The sequence below is a fragment of the Halichoeres trimaculatus genome, unplaced genomic scaffold (assembly GCF_033239565.1).
Source record: "Halichoeres trimaculatus isolate MK-OKI-2021-1 unplaced genomic scaffold, fHalTri1.1 fHalTri1_scaffold_9, whole genome shotgun sequence".
Taxonomy (NCBI): Eukaryota; Metazoa; Chordata; class Actinopteri; order Labriformes; family Labridae; genus Halichoeres; species Halichoeres trimaculatus.
Window position 1 is genome coordinate 32,329,777 of NW_027437188.1, and position 21,124 is coordinate 32,350,900.

Here is a 21,124-nt window from a genome sequence, read left to right on the forward strand (position 1 = left end):
CACTAAAACAGACCCTCTGAGGTTACTCTCTGTCATTATTCACCGTGAGGTGGATCGATACCTCCATCAGCCCCAGAAGTGAAGAATCAGCATGAAGCTAAAGACGGAGTTACAGGGGGCAGTTTGAGCTCTGAAACTTCACATCTGAAGTGAAACAAAGGAGAAGAGGAGGAGGTGGTGTTGTGCCTCTTTTAGGTCACTTCAAGGTTTCATTCCCACGGGCCTTCGTCTCTGCATCACTGCACGACTTCCAGCGTTCAGACCCAGCTTTGAAAAGAGAGGAGCTGCACTTTTGTCCTCATGAAGCAAACTTCTGAGACAGAAATGACCCAGATTTAAAGATGTGAGCTGCGTGTACATCCACTTTTTATGCTCTTGATGGTTACAGTAAATGAAACGGACACCAGCTTCTTATTACCAACACTTTAAAGATGCTATGAGGAGGATCTGTTTTGATTTGCCCTCCGTCGCCACCTTGTGGCGCGGAGTCTTCACACACTGTCGGACATTACTTTTGGTCAGACGTGTTTGTTTTGGAAGTAAATGGAGATCAGATTGGATTTGTTTAAGGCAACTTTTTACTGGATACAACGAGCCGAAGTAAGGTATTAATCAGTACTAGGGATGCACTGATATGAAAATTTTGGCCGATAATGATATCCGATGTTAATATTGTTGTTATGGGCGATAACCAATACATACTGATATCATTATTGATTGAAGAAAAAAAAAAACAGTCTGAGATAATGTGTTGAGGTAGTTCAGAGACAAAGAGCAGTGCGATCGTGAGAAAAGACTACAATGGAGAGGATCAAAGGATGGAGCGCCCAGGATGAATGATGAAAAAAGTACATTTTGTCTGTTTTTTGGATCAAAAACAGGAAAAGAGACATGAAAAAAGTGAGTCCACTCTTCCTAGGTAGTGTTGGTGTTTACATATTCATAGAAAACAATAATATTTGGGTCTTGAAAGATCATTCAAGAGCTAGTGAGTAAATATCGCCACACTTTAACCCACCTATATATCGTGCATCCTTAATCAGTATCAGTTACATAGTGCTACGCTTTGAAACGTGATATTAAGCTAACATTGTAGCAGCTGGCTACGTGTTAGCCTGTAGTTTAGTAGCCGTTTATATTTAGTGCAGCCTGGTGCTTTAACACCTGAAATACACTAGATACGACTGCGTTTGTCAACTCACATTGGCTGCAAGTTCAGTCCAACAAGCAGCGTGTCTGACAGTTAGCTGGAGTCACAGACCGAGGAGTTCCCACGTTTCCCACATTCATGTTGGGCTGTAAAACCTCAAACCTGTTGACTCCCGGTCTGGCTCCACTCATTGAGGACATTTATCCTCTTATCATCGTAGCTAAATCAAGCTAAATATAAACTAAATTCGACACAGTTTGTTTTATTTTGAAAGTCACTGGGCTTTTATGGGTAGTTTCCGGTCACAACTTCTTGTCCCTGCTCAATCTTCCCTACGCTGAATTTATGAGTCACAGCTTAACATCCATCAAAAATAGGATGACTGCGTTTTACCTGCAAGACGACAGACCAGCGACACAGATGTACAGCAACAGAACGGATCCAGTGTGAGTTGACAAATTAGCTTGAAGATAAAATCATTAAATGAGGCGCATCTGGTGTATTTTAGCTGTAAGACATGTCTGTTATGCGTAATAGGAGTAAATCATGGATAGCTGTTTCCTGCCAGTTATCTACCAATCTAAAAGCCAATTTCAACAGGTGACATTTGGACAACAAATGAAGTATTTAGGAGTATATCGGTTATTTGTAAAAGTAAAAGTCAAGTTGTGCAGCGACAGTTAAAGAAGCTATGAGGCCCTTTCCTTATATCTATTTATTTGTTTATTTTTATCTATTTCTAAATTCAATTTGTTCTTAAATTTATTTATTTTACTTATTAATTTTTAAGTAGAAGAGTGGCTCCTACATGGTTCATGGGGGTGTTTGACCTGGGGAAAAATTAATAAATAAGAAAAAACAGTGAGGAGTGGGAATACCAATATTTCTTTCTTTTTTATATCTTCTTCACTATGTTGGAACATTGATGTGTATTGCAATATTAAGAAGATTGAAATCTATCTTTTTATAAATTTGCACTCTCCAATAAAGAAATTAAAACAAAAAAAAAGATGCTATGAGGAGGATCTGTTTTGATTGCACTCTGTCGCCACCTTGTGGCCTGGAGTCTCCACACACTGTTGTTAATTACTTTTAGCGAGGCGTGTGTTTGTTTTGGAATAAAATGGAGATCACATCAAAACAAATTTTTTTTGTTTAAGACAACTTTTTACTGGATACACCTCAACAAGGTAAGGGCTGTGGTTTGAAAAGTGACATCAAGCTAACATTGTAGTAGCTGGTAATATGTAGTGCTATCGGCTGCCTGTTTGTCCAACACATCTGTAGGCTAACGTGACAACAAGTTAACACTGTCGGTTTGTGAGAAGTTTTGTAGCTGTTTATATTTAACTCAGCTGGCAGCCCGGTGCTCTAAGACATGTCTGTAATGTGTAACGTCAGTAAATCCTGGTTGAGCTAAAGGCTAATTAGCTGTTAGCTCGGGCTGTATCACTCTCCTGTTTAGCTTTCTTCTGCTCTTCTGTCCTTTTTCTGTCTGACAGTTAGGCTCCAGTGTCCACCATCAATACAAAATTAATCACAGAAATCTTTTTAGACAAGAAAAACAGGTTTTTAACCAACAATATTGGCGCTGATAATCTCATTTTAAAATGTAGTTTATGATCAGGCATATATCTAGAAGGGAGACTTTTTAAGATCACTTTCAAACTCCTCACAGCCCCTTTAAGTGTATGCAAACTAATGTTGACTCCCCTAAACATCACATGACGACTGTAAGAGTCTTAAACCTCATTTACATTTCACTCCAGGGTGGGCTTTGCTCAGTCATCTATGAAATAAAGCCGGCATCATCACCGTGGTGTCATTACCTGCACCACTGCAGGAGAGGAGCTTTATGTAATCTGGCTTTTTGACAGTAAGCATTCAATCGCCGCCAAGCCTGAATATACAGCTCCTATGTCTATTTTAAGTTCCTCTTTGGGGTTTTTAGAGTTGGTGCCACGGATGTGAGAGTCTCTCTGGATTTTTCTGCTAAGCAACAAAGAAAAAGAGGAAGAAATAAGATTGGATGTGGTATTTTATGCATTTGTGACATAATTAATCAATAAAACAGCTGAAGGAGTTTAATTTCCAGATGTTTTCCACTCACAGACTCTGTTATTTCACTTCTGCACCATTAGTCAGACAGTTTATGTGTTTGAGGATGTTCCCAAGACTTCAGCTATCACTACTTTAAGGACAGGATGAATGAGTGTTTGGCTTCAGGATTTCCAAAAGGAGCGTAGCTTTAAACATCTTTATCGAACTGTTTTTGTGACAAATGATTTGATTTTAAATGATGATGACAAAAACTTTTCAGGTACCTGTAGCTTACTTCAAGGAAATAAGATAACTAAATCTATAAAAAGACAAATCTGAAAGAAAATACTGATTTTAATTCTGTGTGGGTCAGTTCATGTAACTGTCGGCTTTACATGCATGCTTGATATGACATTTGTAAACACCAAAAAATGCTGAGTTGAGCAATATCATCAGTATATATAAACAAAGTCAAGTATTCTTTCAAAAAAAAATAATAATGATATAAATAAAAAAACATTTGATTTTTTTTTTAATTAAAAAAAAAAAAAAATTTTTGACATCTCAGTTTTGTGCAATTTCTCCATTTTTTAATGAATTTATTTTCATTTCAATTTTTGTAACATTTTAAATAAAATAAAAAAAAAATCAAATTTTTGAAATTTCTTTTTTTAAGTTTTTTTTTTTTACGTTTTGCATATTGTTTTTCAAATTTTTGATATTTCTAAATTGTTTGACATTTTTGCAAACTTTTGGAATTAAAAAAAAAAAATCCAAATTTTTGACGTTTAAGTTTTGTGCAATTTGCCATGAATGCATTAATTTCATTTTTAGCAATCTTTGAAAATTTAAAAGAAAAACTATAATTTTGCAAATTTTTGAAATTTCTTTTTTTCATTTTTGAAATTTCTTTTCTAAGTTTTGCATACATTTTTTAAAATTTTTTAATATTTCTTAATTGTTGTACATTTTTGCAAACTTTTGAAATAAAAAAAATCTTAATTTTTGACATTTCAGTTTTGTGCAATTTTTTCCAGTTTTTTTAAATGCATTTATTTTTAATCCTAGCAATTCTTTGAAAATTTAAAAGAAAAATTATAATTTTTCATTATTTTTTGTTTTATTTTTTTCTTTCAAGTTTAGATTTGCATTTTTTTTAATTTCACATTTTTTTCATAAAATCTTTGAAACCATTTGCAATTTTTTCAAAAATAAAAAGACCAAGACTTCACATGTACATTTCTATAAATTCCAAAATAACTTCTTGGGTCAATCACTATTTACTAGATGTCGACTATGTATAGAATTTTATAAACTTTATAGATTTATTGCGAAGATTGAGTAGATTATGCGGCTCTTTAAGCAAGGTGAGCTAAGGGAAAAAGGCTCTTATGAAAGTAAAAGTTGCAGACCCCGTGCCTTAGTGTGATGACTTACGTCAGAATCAGGAAGCAGGTCATCTTCATCATCCAAACTGTACGTCAGACTGTTGTAGTCCTGCGTCTCAGCCAGCAGCTTCCTCTCCAGCGTGGATCCGGGCCGGATGTCCACAAACGTAGTCTCAAGGTAGTCTTTACTGAGCAGGGAGTCCGTGTGGCCCCAGATCGGGGCTGAGGGGTAATAGGACTCCAGCGTGCGAGGTAAGGCGCAGGGATCCAGGAGCTGCTGCTGCTGAAGCTCAGGAGGATGCCCGCAGTAGCCCCTCCACGCTAAAGGAGGGTAGGCTCTGTCCTCCTCACACTTCACCAGGAAGCCTTTGAAGAGCCCACCGGGGGCCTGTCCAGCCCCGGGCCCGAGCCCCGGCCCTGCTGCCCGGCTGTCATTCGGGTTTTCTCCCAGAAGAGGGTGCTCCAGCTCATCTAGTTTCTCCATCTCGAGGTTTTAACACCCAGCACACGAGAGGCCGGCACATCAACAACCCAAAGTAATCTACAAATTGGTCTGCAGAGCGCCTCCCAGAAGAGTCTCAGCTGCTTTGCAGGCTTTAGTGTTTCAGTGATAATCCATCTTTAATCCTATTCTTAATTTTTTATCTCAGCTTTTTGGTTCAGAGGTTGACAACACATGCTAGGTTTATGGGTGGAATATCCTGGAAGCTTGCTCCTGTGTGCTGTGAGATGCTCTGAAGATACTCGGGGAGATTTAAGATCCTCACATGTCAAAAGCTATTTGTTCCAGGGCGTGATGGCTCAGGATTTGGCCCATGTCTTCCTTTTTCATTTGATTGAGTGCATCAGAGCTCATGAATATGCTAATGTCGGCTGCTTTCTGTCTCATACTATACGCAAAAGTCTGTTCTGGTGATGGAGGACTTTGATTAGCACAAGACGGGCTAATTTAAAAAAAAAACTTGGGATTTCAGTGAGTCTTGCCCTCAGGAAATCTTGTAAAATGTCTCTTGCAAAAAAGATGAACGATAAATCTGAGCGCAGAGTTGTGATATCAGAGGAAAGCGCTGATATCTTCAACCTTTCCTCTGGTGGATTTATCCTCTCAGGTGAAAACTGCACTGACCGTAAACACTGGCCTTCAGATGACCGGATTGATGAACAATGAATATGCGTAACCTCCAGCAGCAGTTAAACTAGTGGCGCAATAAACGGATTGGGGCCATAATTGAGGGCAGTTAATCTGTTAAAGCAACGAGGCTCCAGAAATAGATTCCTATGTTGCACATCCCCCGGTCAGCAGGCCTGCCAACATGTCTGTTACTCTGTTGTTTCAGCAGGAAGCGATAATGAAGAAATCAAAGTCCTCCAGTGTTGATTTATGGCTCTTGGTCTGCAGCTTGCCACAGCAGCGCTCCCTGGGGACATGTATTTTTAATGTACTCCATCCAGCCTAAAAAGGTTTCATTCAGGACGAGGCGAGGAGTCGGAGGCTCTCGATCCACTTCTCAGGCGAGGACGAGGAGGTCTGTGGAGAGAAGAACAAGGTCACGCAAAGTGTTGTAACTTAGTTTCTACACAAAATGTGACCACTACGGTTTATTAAAGCTCAAAATACTATAACTGTCATCACCACATCTCTTTGATCGGACTCAAACAGGATGAAAGTATCAGAAATTCAAGCAGATCAAGTCCAATGAAAAGCCTCGAATGGTGCAAAAGTTAGTGTTGAACTGTCAGAGGTTGATGATTGATTGGTGCCAGATAGTTGTGTAATTCTCTTAAAATCCAATCCACTTTATTTATAAAGCACATTTTAAAAGCAATCAAGTTTACCAAAGTGCTGCAAAATCAAAATCAAAAAGGAAAATCAATGAAACAAATAAATAAATTAAAATAACTCATAGAAACCAATAAGAGCCATAAAAACAAAGGGGTTAAGACCATAAAAGACATAAAAGGACAGAGATCACACAACCCTCATGGTGAATTAAAAGCCAAAGAATAAATATAAAAGAAAAAAAAAATAAAAATGAAAGAGAGACAGAATCTGAAAGTCAACAGCTTCAAAGAGGTTGTAGTGTCTCAGTCTTAGTTTCAGTTACTATGAAGAGGAGACTTTGAGGTGCAGCTCTGACAGACTGCAGAGAGAAAGACATCCATGACTTAGACAGAGAAGAAGAAGAAACACCACCAATCATAGACACAGATTTATGTCTGTGCTGGTGGATGCTCAAACTTTGCTAAATGACTAACACTTCAATAAAGCAGCAAAAATGGGAGTTTGAGCACATTATCTTATTAAAAAGCATCACAAACACACAGACCGATACATACAAAGACACTAAGAGTCATGTAATCTCACAAATATTATGTACAAAATCAAGAAGCTTTTTAATCAATGCTATCTAATCAACGTAGCAGGCCCTAATGGACAGAAAGAAATGATTATAGGTGATAACATATCTGAAATCCGACTCCTCAGTGTGCATTGTGAGCCTATGCCGAGGGGAGGGGCTTCACAGGCCTGCATTGGCATGATTGGCACACGTTGGTGACCAGCACTTTCAGCTCAGGTTTTGGCGCCTTTGCCATCAATTAACTACTAAAGACTGGAAGATGGAGCTATGGACTAATGAAACAAAATTTTAAATCTTTGCTTCATCACACAGGATATTTGCACTGCAGAAAACTAAAATATTATCAAGTGTTTTTGTCTTGTTTTTAGTACAATTCTCTTTTTTGACTTTATATGAGCCACATTCACCTGGCTAGAGATGGGTACCTGTCACATTTGAAATGATACGGTACCGATGCCCGGTACCTGGCAATTGGTACTGGTACTCAACGGTACCAATTTTCCGTACTTTTTTGTGTTTATGTGGTAAAAAATATCAATTTGTGTTGGAATAAAATATATATCTTTTTTTAATTTTAATTTAATTTAACATATTTATTCTTCACTTTATAACCTTGTAATGCTGTGTTCATGTCCAGCATGGAAAATCATCTACTCTTCCACTCCCTCACAGTCACAAGAATGCGTTTAGGTACCTAAACATGGTACCTTTAGACTTTACTTGAATCGGTACCCATTCCTACACCTGACCAGTCCAGAAAAACATCTTATTTCAAGTTCTTTGAGGGATAGTTCAGTTTTTTTGAAGTGGGGTTGTATGAGCTCTATGTGACCACTAAGGACATTAGATACAGTAGAAAGGTGTCTCCTCTCCCTCAGTAAGACACAGACTGTAATCGATGGTGACGAGGAAATAGGCGCTAACAGGGAGAGACCGTACCAAATTCAAAGGCTATTTTCTCTGCCTACAAGAACTAAAATCAAAAAGTAATACCACAGTTTAAGAGTACGCTACTTAAAATATTTTTTAAGTGCATTAAGTCTTCGGAAATATAAACATTTATCTGGACCTAACTAACTGGTCATGTATCCTTCCGCGCAGTGCTAGTGCGCTCTGTCCCCCCTCCTCCTTTCAGCTGTAGGGAATGTAAACAAGCTATGCTTCGAGCGCCGGTTGTAGCCTCGTGTAAGTTTGATCAAGTATCGTAATTCTTTTGTTTGTACTCTAAGGATTGTGAGGCAGCGTAGGAAATTCAAAATGAGTGACTATGACAGCGACGATGAAGTTTCATTCACTTTGGAACCAAAAGGATACCTGTATGAACCGGAGTACACAGAAGAAGAGCCGCTACAGATGGCGACTAAAAGGAATACAGAGGAAACATCCGCGGACACTCAAGCGACATTTATACTATTGTTTCTGGAAAAGTCATTCAGAAAGATTCCATCCAGAAAGACGAAAAACTCCTCATGTAACCGTGGCTAGTGTGTCCATCAGTTCAAGCTCTGCTTGAACCACTTTAAGAAGAAAGAAGAAGACAGTCAGCTGTAAACATGGAGGGCACTGCCAGCACAGTCTCAGTCTGCAGACTCTAACCCTACGGAGCTGTTTTGGGATGAACTGGACAGAAGAGTGAAAGAAAAGAAAGCTACAAACGGCCAACATTTAGAGGAACTTCTGAGCTGGGAAAAACTTCCTGAAGAGTATTTGATTCGAAAAATGTCATTGTTCATATTTATCAGCTCCTCTACAAAAAACAAAAACTGAAATCTTGACTGATCAGTTGAATGTGGCTCATATCAAGTGTAATAAGATAATTTTTACTTAAAATAAGACAAAAACACTTGATAGGATTTCAGTTTTTTGCAGTGTATCCTACTTCTGCTGTCAAATTCCCTGAGCCAAGTCAGGAATCTCAATGGGAATCTCTCCGTGGGCGTTGATACATCACTATAAATAAATTCACAGCAGCAGATTAGTGTGATTTGAAATGTTACTTATGGAGATTATGCCTCCCTGGGTGTGTGAAGAAAAAAAAAGGGCGGCTATGAGTCGCGTCAGAGTTATTGATGAGAATATTAATGCACAATGAATCAACCCTGGATGTAAATATTGTGTAGGATGCAGTTTTGTCCAAACACAGCCTCTTTGGTGTGCAGGTGTTTACGTTAGCTGATTAAACTAACTGCAGATTATCTATAACTAATCCCACAACCTAATCATGTCGGTAGTTTTCATCCACAGAGCGTACGGATTCCAAAACATCACTTTGCTTTCTCAGATAAAACTACATTTAAATGCCAGAATAACAAATCACAAGGCGTAGCTGTTGTCATTTATGTATAATGTATGACTTCAACCAGCACATTGATATGATTGAAGCTGCAGAGCAGCAGTTCTGGGAACTCTATTTCCCTGGTAAACATGTTTTATTCACACACCAGGATCAAATTTATTTCCTTTTTCTGAGATATTTCACAAGAGAAGACAGGACAGGGAGAGGAGAGAAGCTTCTCTTCATCATCAGATGTTTTGTTTTCCTATTATCCGAATATGTGAGCGTGCAGGGACATCATCACAAACAGATTAGTTTTGACCTTGTGCACGCTTATTTGATTTGAACAGCTTGGTGCGAAGGTGCGCAGTACGGGATAGAAAAGTTGACCTATTCACAGCGTAGCCTACCCTACTTCTCACCTACTGCATGCTGGGATAATCTCCAGCCTCCAAGGATAAGCAGCTTAGACAGTGGATGGAGGGTTGGACATATGCACCTGATTACCCCATGACATCGACGTGATAAGTGACTTAAAACATTACCTCGAGGTGCGGCGTCAAAGGATGTAGTTAAACTCTCATGTAGCCTGAACGTATGGGGCACATACTGTAAATAACATTTCTCCACATTTAGCTCTAAAACATCACTTTTTTTCTGCAGATTTAGAGAAATATTTGGGAAATGTAGCCTATTTGTCAAACATTACGTTTAAATGTTACATGTTATTTATAAATATGATGGCGCTGTTGAAGTTACCTGCCAAACCAGACAGTTTCATATATCTGCCATAGAAATATTTCACTGGTCCATCTGGGTAGCAGCTCTTCGAATTTGTTTTCAGAGGCGGGACCTTCAAAAAAATCAGCAGCTGGTGATTGGACGACCGTTCTGATTGACACACTCACCACGAACCAATCCACATCAAGCCACGGTATGACGTAGCTTATGTGCGCCGCTGCTGAGAAACAATAGACGAACAACTACAGGATCACGAGAAACAGCTGTGATAACGGCGTTAGACGACTGCTGCTGTTTTTGTTAAGTTAACTTAAGAATCAAAGGAACGCTTGCTCCCGCAGCTCCCACCTCTCTTCCCTGATTGGACCGGTTAGACTTAAGTCGAGTGAATTTGTTGGTCAATGGAGTCTGGTAAGATGGATCTGTTGGGTTTCAGAAACTAAATCAGGCAGGTCCGTCTGCTCTGCAAGATTACTGTTGAAGATCCCGTGGGCGACATCGAAGAAGTAAAGCTTGACATTCTCAAAATCGCTTCCTCAAACTTTTATTTTGGTGCTACCCGGCGGGCGGGAGAGTGAATTTGCATATTAGCTGAATATTTAGAAATTGTACCTCAAGATTTAGAAATCTTGACTTCATATTTAGACATCTTAGCAAATGTCTTGAAAAGTCCAAATGTCTGGTTTGTTTGGGCATATGTGAACACAGCAATCGCGCTCAGATGTGGGACAAAACAAGCGGGTCGAGATCACCAAAAATAGGTGGTATCAGCTCGCTTCCATTTGAGCCCCTGTAGCAGTTCCTGTAAGAACAAAAACGCCCCATCAACCGGCACAACCGACTCATAACTGTTGCTCACACTGTAGTGATGGGGGCAGTAATGAGCCTGGTTGATTACTGCACAGTCAAAACAGTAGAAGAAGAATGAGTGGAACAGTGAGGAAATAAAATACCTCATTGAAATCTGGGCAGAAGAGCACATTTGCCAAACGCTGGACTCTACTCATCAAATCGAACTAGCCACACACATTGTTGATGCTCCATGGCGAGTAAGAACATGAATGAACGAAGACAGAGAAGCTCCTCGCCTTCCGGGTGTGATTTCTGACCAGTGAGAGAAAAAATCAATCGCACCTGACATTTGTTTACAACTTTGCACCACAAGAGACTTTTGCCTTGTGAACACAAACGAACCAAGTGACAACTGCTTCAATTATATCATTTTTCACAGGTGTGAATACACCCTAAGATATGTAATCCTGATTCTAAATATTTAGCTACATTTGTAAACATTTAGTTTTCATCCTTAATATTTAGCTGAGACTCAATATTTATCAAAGATTTATAAATCTTAAGCAAACATTTCTAAATCTTGAGGCACGATTTTTAAATATTTAGCGAACATGCTAATTCACACTCCTGCCGGCAGGGAAGTACCTAAGGATGAGTACCTTTTACTTTTGAAACGATGCGGTACTGATGCCCGGTGCCTGGCAATCAGTAGTGGTATTCAGTGGTACCAATTTAAAGTACTTTTTTGTGTTTATGTGGTAAAAAATATTAATTTGTTTAATAATAAAGTGTAAAAAATGTTTAATTTAATATATATATTCTTCAATGTATAACCTTGCAGTGCTGTGTTTTTAATGTCCAGCATGGAAAATTGCCTACTCTTACACTCCCTTACAGTCACAAGGATGTGTTTAGGTACCTAAACATGGCACCTTTTGGTTTTACATGAATCGATACCCGGTACTTTTGATAGAATTCGGTCGGTACCTGTGAAAGTACCTAACACGGTACCCATCCCTAGTAGTACCAAGCAGGAAGCAATTTTGAGAATGTCCAGCTCTACTTCTTTGGTGTTGGCCACAGGGTCATCAACAGCGCCAGCACAGCACTTGGTACGTTTATTTTCTAACGGCTAATTAAGCCGACTGTGTTTGACTTTCTCAAAGTCCTTGGCTGGATCGCTTCCTTGAACTTTTATTTTGGTACTTCTGGCGGGTGGGAGAGTGAATTTGCATATTAGCTAAATATTTAGAAATTGTACCTTAAGATTAAGAAATCTTGACTAGGGATGGGTACCGAATTAGGTACTCTTATAGGTACAGACCGACTTCTGTCAAAAGTACCGGGTACCGATTCATGTAATATCAAGAAGTAGCGTGTTAAGGTACCTCATTGCATCCTTGTTACTGTGAGAGAATGGAAGGGTAGGTGGTTTTCCATGCTGGACATGAACACAGCATTGCAAGGTTATAGAACTAGAATTGTAGAATTAATATGTAAATTGTTTTTTTATAAATACATTTTATTATTAAACAAATTGATATTTTTTACTACATAAACACAAAAAGTACCAAAATTTGGTACTGTTGAGTACCCATACCGATTGCCAGGAACTGGGCATCTGTACTGTATCGTTTCAAATGTGAAAGGTACCCATCCCTATTTATATATAATATTTGACAAATATATTTCACAAATATTTCTCTAAATCTGTAGAAAAAGTGATGTTTCAGAGCTAAATGTGAAGAAATGTTATTTGTAGTGTGTTCATCTTTACAATCGACGCCCCATATGAACGCACGGCGTCTAAATTTAGAACCTGGCTGAGCGTTGGCTGAGCTGACAAGTGAGAAGAGATGAAGAAAGTCTGTGTGCAGTGTGTGAAGGGTATTTTCATTCTGGGCGGGACGCATAAGAAAGTGTCATTTCATCAAACCACATAATATCTCATCAGTAAGCATTCATTCTGCACGGCAGAGCGCTTCACAGGCGTGGGAGCCCTTCAATGACTCGTTGTTGCACGCTCCACCGCTCCACCGCTCAGCCCAGAGGAGGAAAAAAGAGAATAATTGGGTGTCTCTGGGCTGGCGTGGTGCTGAGGGTTGCATTCTTCTCCCTGCGCTGATACCGCTTCACCGTGCAAACCCTCCCCACCTTCCCCTACCCTTCTCCGCTCTGCTCACCTCCTCTTCACCCGCCCGCCCCTTTATGGAGGGGTAGTGCTCCTCACAGCGAACAAGCTGAGTGATCGTTCAACGCACTGACGTCAGCGCAGCTCGGAGCAAATTGCCTCCCCACACACACACTCCCACACACACATCTGGACATACAATACATAAAGCACACTTGTGCTCACTCACACACTTACATTTGTAGCACTTCATCAGCCTCCCCTCCCTCCTCCTCCTCCTCCTCTCTTCTGCCTCCTCCCAATCGCTGCAGCTTCATTCCAGGAGAGATGCACTCAGCTTTATTACACCCCCTCCCTCCTGCACCTCGGCCCATCCACCATAAAAAGACTTCTGTCAGCTGTATTATCAGCCTGCCTCCTTTTCTGATTCTGCAACGCTCATAAAACATCCAGTCAGGTAGAGGGAAGGTTGCAAGGACGCTGCTGCAAATCACCGCCAACACTTTTAGAAAAACGTCTCTTCTCGTCCTCCTTCTCCTCCTCTCTGTCTCTTTCCTTTTCAGTCTGGTGCTTTGTCACACACACATTACTTCTCCTCCTCTTCTCTTTCTCTGATCAAACTCCTGTCCTCTTTAAAATTCAGCCAATACTTTCTGCAGAGTCACTCTGCAAAAACTTACAAACTTGTCCGTCTGTTTAATTCGGCTTGAGAAGATATCTTGTTCCTCAGATATGGAAATGTGCAACCAAAGTGAAATTTTGCTGTAAATCCCTGCAGCAACACAGATAACTGCTGCTGCTGCTGCTGACTCGTAGAATATCAGAGACCGACTCTGTGTCTCTCTTAACATACACGCTCTCAGAGATGGAGCAATCAGTGTAAGATTTCAGCAGCTACAGATTGAAGAGATAGAGGAACACACAAAGAAAATAAATGGCACAGAGGCTGCAGGAAATTGGAGCTGTAAACGCCTCTAGGCTCTAATAAAAAGACATCCCGAAGAACGGGCGATGTCAGCGTGATAAGACCGGAGCAGACTTTGAGTTATGCTGAACAGAAATCTGAAAAACCAAGCGGGGGTTAAACGTCTTCATTGATTTTACTTCCCAAACCTTCCCCCTTCTTTTTCTCTTTCTTTTACCTCGTGCCACACAAAAGCAGAGAGGAAACTGACTGGAAAAGATAAGCACAACACAGGCGGAGATGTAGAGTGTACTGCACAGCTCGTGAAGCCCAAAGTAACATCATGTTCCTATGGAAACAAATTCACCACGGAGTGAAGTGCTCACTGCAGGATAAATGAAGCAGAGGCTAATTTGCCATTTCAGTTCTGTTCCTCTGCGAGCTTTGATAATAACTGGATGGGATAATTCTAGCGTAGCCGTGCCTTCCAGTGAGGATGTGTTACTGTCACATTAAACGGCAAAGGATGGATCATTTCCTCAGAATTACCCTGTAATAACAAACGGGCGCAGCCAGGCCAGGCCAGGCGCTGGCTTTACTTCAACCCCCCAGTGTGAAATGTGTGTTTGACAGCGTAAGCTCATTATTTAGTCCACTGTACGCCCTGCTTTAACCTCACACACACACACATACCGACACATTCAGTCCTTTGCAGCATCATCCGACTTAAAGACAAAAACATGGTAAACAAACCCTGTGAAGCTCACATACATAACACACACTCTCACACACACACCGCTCGCACAGCTGGTGCTCGTGTGCAATGAGGCCCATGAAATGAAATCTGCAATATGTTGCAAATAGCTCCAACCTCTCCGTCTCTCTGTCTGCAGAGTGTGTTGTATGTTGCTCGTGCATCTGTGGACACACACGGGACACACGTGTGGAGCTGGCTGTGACTCTTCTGCTGTTTGTGTAGTCATGTGTGTGTTAATGTAAGTGTATCTATGCGTCCCGTGTGATTTGGTGTATTCTGCAGCTTTTCAGGTTACATGTAAGAATGTACAGACGCTGTGTGCAGACGATAACACTCACATGTAAAGGGGGAAGCAACATCTTTACAGGTTGAAGTGCTCAGAATGTGACATTCATCGAATTTGTCAGTCAGGATTTAATTTTTCACACCAGCTCTGTTGCTCTTATCACGACTTTTGAGCCTTTTTTGTCATTAAAACAAATAAAAAGGCAAATATCCATTCAAATAAATCTGACTTGGTGCAGCTTGGTGACCTAAATGTGCATGCATGTGTGAAATAGAGTAAAAATAAAACTGTTTCCTTTTTAGATGATGGTCTATAAAGTGATTTTAGATGCTAAAAATAGAAATTATTTACAGTTTTCACACTGAGTCATATGTCTGACTGTAAAAGGAAGTAAGAGAAGATTCTTCATGTAAAAACAAAACTTGACCCTGTGCAAATAAGTTCAGCAAATCTACAGGGGAGCTGAAATTGATTACAACTTTGTAAGTACCAAAACCGATACCTCCACTTCGATATCAGCCAATACTGAGACCCATCAAATGAGACATGTGGAAGAGACCGGAAATTTTGTTCTGACAACTTCAGGGTTTTTAAACTGTTTAAACCATATTGGAATAAAACACATGTTTAAATATTTAAACAATATTTTTAAAAATATTTTGCAGAATTTAAAAAATACTTTTAATATATTTTTAATCATATTTTAAATATTCTATTTAATATATTTTATTTATTTAAATATTTTATACTCTTGTGTAATATTTTTCTTTTTTTATCATAATGTTCAATTTATATTTTGATTTGCCACAGCATAGAAACAATTCTTTTTTGGTCAGACATAGACCATTTAAACACTTGAATATAAATTCATGAAAGGCAAGAGCAGGAAAAAAGGAAACAAAATAATACAAAAAAGTCATAGAAAACTAAATTACAACCTAAGTGTACAACAGTGAGGCAGTGTTGTTCATCTCTTCAGCATGAAATCACATTCATATGATATTTCTGATCTTTTTCTCTGTCTACTAGAGGAACAACAATAGGAAAATGTACAGTAATAAAAATGTTAGCATAAGTTGATATGGCCTCAAGAGGTGAGATGAATAAGTATAAAAAAAAGAAGGAAAATGGAAAAAGGGAGAATGAAAGGGAAAGTAAAAAATAAATACATATTTATGCACATACGTACTGATATATTTATTTATAATTTGAAAGATAAAAAAAAAAAATTAATGTCATTTCATATATGGGAATTTTGTTCTGACAACTTCATGGTTTTCTAACTTTGTAAACCACATTGGAATAAAAAAAACATATTGAAATATTTAAACAATATTTTTAAAAATATTTTCAAAAATTTAAAACATATTTTAATATATATTTTTTAATTCATATATTATTTAATTCATAGATTTTAAATATTCTATTTGATATATTAATATAATTTTTATATATAAAAAAATTATATTTTTATATAATTTTTTCTAATTTTCTAATTTTTGTATTTTAACCATATTTTTGTTTTCCTGGATTTCCCCTCAGGGATAAATAAAGAATATATTATTTTACTCTATTTGATTATATTCTATTTAAATGTGTTGATGAATGATGAGTCCAAAGTTTAAAGGAATCAGTGATGTGCTCGGGACAAAGTCACCACTACGTCACCCGTCTGTTCCTGATGCAGAGTAAAGAAGGCTATCGTTGGCGGGGGCTATATTGGAAATGCTGACTCAAGAGGCGGAGTTTAAGCATACTAAGTGACAGTTATAGGTAGCCCATCCGTCATGTGAGCTGAGCTGCACCTCTGATTGGAAAAACTTGTAATTTTCATACCTTTTAAAGTAAAGAGTTGAAAAAAAATCCTCCGTGTAAAGTGTGTGTTAAACCAGGCTGTACACATGTTTTTAATGCCGTTAAAGTCTGTTTTTTGGCTTGGTGTTAACGTGGTTTCTAGTCTATCTGCAGCTTTTTGCACTTCCAGAAAGGCTTAATTTTTAAAACCAGCTGTTGCCCCTCGGCTAAAACATGATAAACTCCCCTCTTGAGAGGCAAAAACACACTGAACTTCAGTCAACAACACACTCGCCCCTTCAAAAACTGTGCACGTCACTGAGAGGAATTGCTGTTCAACTGTAGACCTGGATACGTGAGGGATTAAATTTGCATGTGCTGCAGGTTATCATCAGAGTTGTTGATGAAACAAGCGTGAAATACCTCCAAACTGTTGAGACATTGAAGACCTGCAGACGCAGCTCATGCTCATGTTTCTTGTAAAACAGAGCAGAGGTGAATTTATGAATTAGCTACATGCCACAGATATCCTATCTTAGTTTTTGAGTCAGACTGATGCCCAACACCAGGATTGGATTGGTGCATTCCTTAAATCGTCGCAAACCAAAGTCTCTTAAAGAAGCTTTGACAGTTATTGGATTAAAGGTCCCATATTATGCAAAAATCACTTTATTAAGTCTTATAGTGAAATTTGTGAGTCTTTAGCTTTCCTCCCTGCCCACAAAATGTGATATTTACTGACAAAACCTGTACTTCGTAGTGCTTGTGAATATAAAATCCTGACCTAAAACGAGCTGTTTGGATTTTGGGGATTTGCCGACGTCAGCGATTCCTTTTTTTTGACCAATCAGAAGCAAGTCTGACCTGATTGGTCCACCGGAGCAGCTACCTCCCCTCTCAGCTGCTGGGGAGAAATCTCTCCAGCTCCTGGTAGGAGAATGCCGAAGTTGAAGAGCCATCACTGCTCTGTTTTTGGCTGTAAACAGCCACATAGTTCCATGCACAAGCTTCCCATCTCAGAAGAAGACAGACTAAGTGTCTAGAGTTCTTTTATCAAGGAAATGTGCCAGCTACACTCAGTAAAACTGTGCATGTGTGTGCTAGTCACTTCACAGCCGACTGCTTTTCCAACTTTGGACAGTCCAACAGAGGGCTAGTGAATAGACTGGTCCTGAATCCAGGCGCATTACCAACCATCCACCAACAAACCTGGGACCCTGGAAATGTGAGTATTTTAAATGCTGTGTGCTGTGGAGCAGATGCAAGAGCTTTTCCTCAGTGTCCCCCCTGTCTCTGTGTTAGCTTCAGGATGCTAACTTTAGCTGCGGTTAGCCTGTTGTTTTAACCTGTAATGTTACAGTAAACGAGCTTCCCTGTTTTCTAAACATTGTGCACTCGGAGCTCGTGGCGCCGCTCTCAGTGACGTGGAAGAGCGGGGCGGTATCAGCGGTGGCTCATTTACATATGAAGGCCACGCCCTCTAAATCAGAGCGTTCTGAACAGAGGGGCTATGAGAGCCTGGACACAATGCTGCTGTGCTTAATTTACTGGCTTTTTGGACCAAAACATGTTACTACCATTTCATGAAGACATCAATGATCCATATTAAACTGCAGAAAAGGAGCAGATTATGGGACCTTTAACATTAGAGTCTATTATTTGTATATTGTGCAAAAAAACAAGATTTATACACTCTGAGAAATCCTTTAGGATGAATTCGCAAGGAGGCTGCCATAACTCTGTAGAGATAGACTTATCTGGGTTTTTTTAGAGCCAATACCTTTACCAATTGTCAGTAGTCGAGGAAGCGGATAACCCATATTTGGGGCCGAAAATGAAAATATTGGCATCAAAATTTGAGATAATAACACTTATAGCATATGTTTAGGCTAAGTCGCTGTCTCATTAAGTTAAATGAAAACTTTAGCCAAAATAACACAGTCTCAATCTTAATTTCTTATTGGCTGCCAGATTTTAAAAAATGGCAGATGCCGATATGCTTCAAAATGCCAAATATTGGTGCCAATAATCAGTATTTCCCTTTTTGTGTTTCCCAACCTTTTCTCATTACATGGTTTGTGAAAAGGAGTGTGAAGCACAAAGCAACTGTTAAACCTCACTACCCTGAAATTATGAGACAGTTTTTTCCTTACATGTGGAAATTAAAAGTGTTAACCTTAAAGGGGCGCTGTGGCGAAGATTGGTGTAAGGATTGAATTGTGACAGTAGCAGTTATCTTTGAGGTTAAACAGAAATCGTTCAGGTCTTTAAGCAATAAAAATAAATCAACGCAGCGTCGGAAAAATAAGCAAAACAAGTGTGTGTTCTGCTTGGTGCACAGCAGAGAGCTGAACGAGGTAATTAGCCCCCCAAAGATCTTTACATGAGGAGTGATGTATTACATGGTCTCATGAACATCACGGCGGAGGGAGGGCATACGAGCTCAAACACACACAAAAACACACACAAACACACACACACGCGGCAGAAGGGGAAAAGACCTGCTATTAATCAGGAACGCTCTCAAGCAAAACACCCTGTGTCCTTTGAAAGCACTTTCTCTGCCTTCCTCATTCTCACACACAAACACACACACACACAGATTTCATCCCGATACACACGTCACACTTGAATAACTGATCTCCTAAACTGAGGATGACACAGAGCTGAGAAACACGCTCAGGTTCCTCTCACATAACAAAAGACATAAATGTGTAATGGAAGCGATCCTGTCAGGTTGTGGGAGGTTGCAGAAATGCTGCATGAGCGTGTGAGCGTGGTTTTATATTACAGCACACAAGGCTGGGCAGTAAACAGCAACACAAACATGAACAATGGAGCAGAGCTGTGTGTGTGTGTGTGTGTGTGTGTGTGGAAGGGGGTTGCTGTTCTACTCTGCAGCAAAGTGTATCCTGAAAATAAACACGAGGGAAGAAAAACATGAATTTACGGCTTTGTCAGCGCTCTCTGCTCCTGTTTTTCTTGACATTTGAGTAACAGGGGGAGAAAATGCTCTTTAAAATACTAAAAACAGATATTTTTGGATTTGAAAAAGTCATGAAAACACAACGGAAACAGACCACTGATGTGAAATTCCCATTTGAACTGAAATCATATAATTGCTGCAGCATCAGCATCTGCAAAAAAGCCCCAACGTGTGCGTTTAAACCCTTTAAACTTTTTTTATCGTGTGTTTTTTCAACATGTTTCATATGAAACGGTTTACAAAAAGGTTTGCCTCCATGCCAAGAGATTTTCAGCATCCACAGTTAATAAGTTATTAGCCAGGAGGCTTAGGATTAGAGTTCCCCTACCCTAGCTGGCACTATGGTGACTGTAGTGGCACCTGTGTAGGCCTGTCAGGTGTTTTTCCTTCAGCATATCTATGTCTAAGAGATTACTTGGTTATTTTTCATAATATTCCAGAATAATAAGGAATATTGGAACACATATTTACAAAAAAAATAATACTAAAAAAAAAAAAATTGAGATTTTTATGATGATGAACAGGAATAAAGGTTGTAAGCTGCATCATTATTGAACAGGAAGTCTTAATATTTTATTTAACCCCGTGTATATTTTTAGAATCTGGCACATGAAAGAGTTAGAAGCGACATATATGCTTCTTTAAATATTGTCTCACCTCACGTTTGGATCCTGGACCCGTCCTCAGGACTGGTTTCTGCTCCCCTGATCCACTGACGGCTCTCTTTACGCGCTGGCTCGAGCAGAAGGTGTCGGTGCGTATCCGTGTTTGGTCAGGCTGTGTAAATCCCACACGTGTTTTCGGTGAAGGTGTAAGGTAAACGCTGGGGTTCAGAGTCCAACTTGTCTTTGTCCTTCCGTCGAGCTGAGCTGGATGTGCTGTGAAGGCGCAGAGATGCTGTGAACACACCTGAGCAGGCAGGAAGGCAGGCAGGCAGGCAGCGCTAATGTTACCGCTCTGTCAGAGACTCCCCTTCCTCCTGCTCACCATCCTCCTCCTCACCTCCTCTTCTCCCCTCTTCTCTCACAAAGACCACCTTTCTTTATTAATTAATCCGCGTTTCCACCGCAGAGCATCCTCCACGATGTCAACTTTCTTCTGCCACTCTCAGCTTTTCTTTGACTTTCCAAATACAGCCCTCTCCTCTCCTCTCCTCTCCTCCTACACCTCCTTCTCTATCTCTCTCCTCTTCGGCTCTGCTGCCTCCTTCTTACGGCACAAACTCAGGGTCCTAGAGCCTGTTGGCGCTTCAGCCTCGAGCGGCAACCTCCGGTCCAAAGAATATGAGACAATGCGGAAGTGCTAAAATCTGCTGTTTCTCGAGTGTTCGCTTGAGGCTGCTCAAAAAAACCGGAAGTCAAAAACACACCAAGCCAAAAAAAAAGCCGTCTTCAAAGCTGAAATTAACCCATTTACAGCCTAGTTCAAAAAAAGTCTCCTGTCTGAGTCGCTAATTTTACGACCACACAATTTTTTTCTAACTCGGCGGTTCAGAGGATATTAAGATCACAAGCTCGCCC

General features: G+C 39.7%; 1 protein-coding gene across 2 annotated transcripts in view; it reads right to left on the bottom strand.

Annotated features, from left to right (window-relative positions):
* Positions 1 to 20,801, bottom strand: part of tmem91 (transmembrane protein 91) — a 28,296-nt gene extending 7,495 nt beyond the window's left edge. For both annotated transcript variants that reach the window (XR_012599121.1, XM_074679778.1), the window contains exons 1-2: positions 20,262 to 20,801; positions 4,628 to 6,106 (exon numbers count right to left, since the gene is read on the bottom strand). Coding sequence is in view for 1 of the 2 variants with exons in the window: in XM_074679778.1 (XP_074535879.1) it covers positions 4,628 to 5,062 (435 nt within the window). In the remaining variant the exon portion in view is untranslated. The remainder of the gene's footprint in view (positions 1 to 4,627; positions 6,107 to 20,261) is intronic.
* Positions 20,802 to 21,124: the final 323 nt, after the last annotated feature.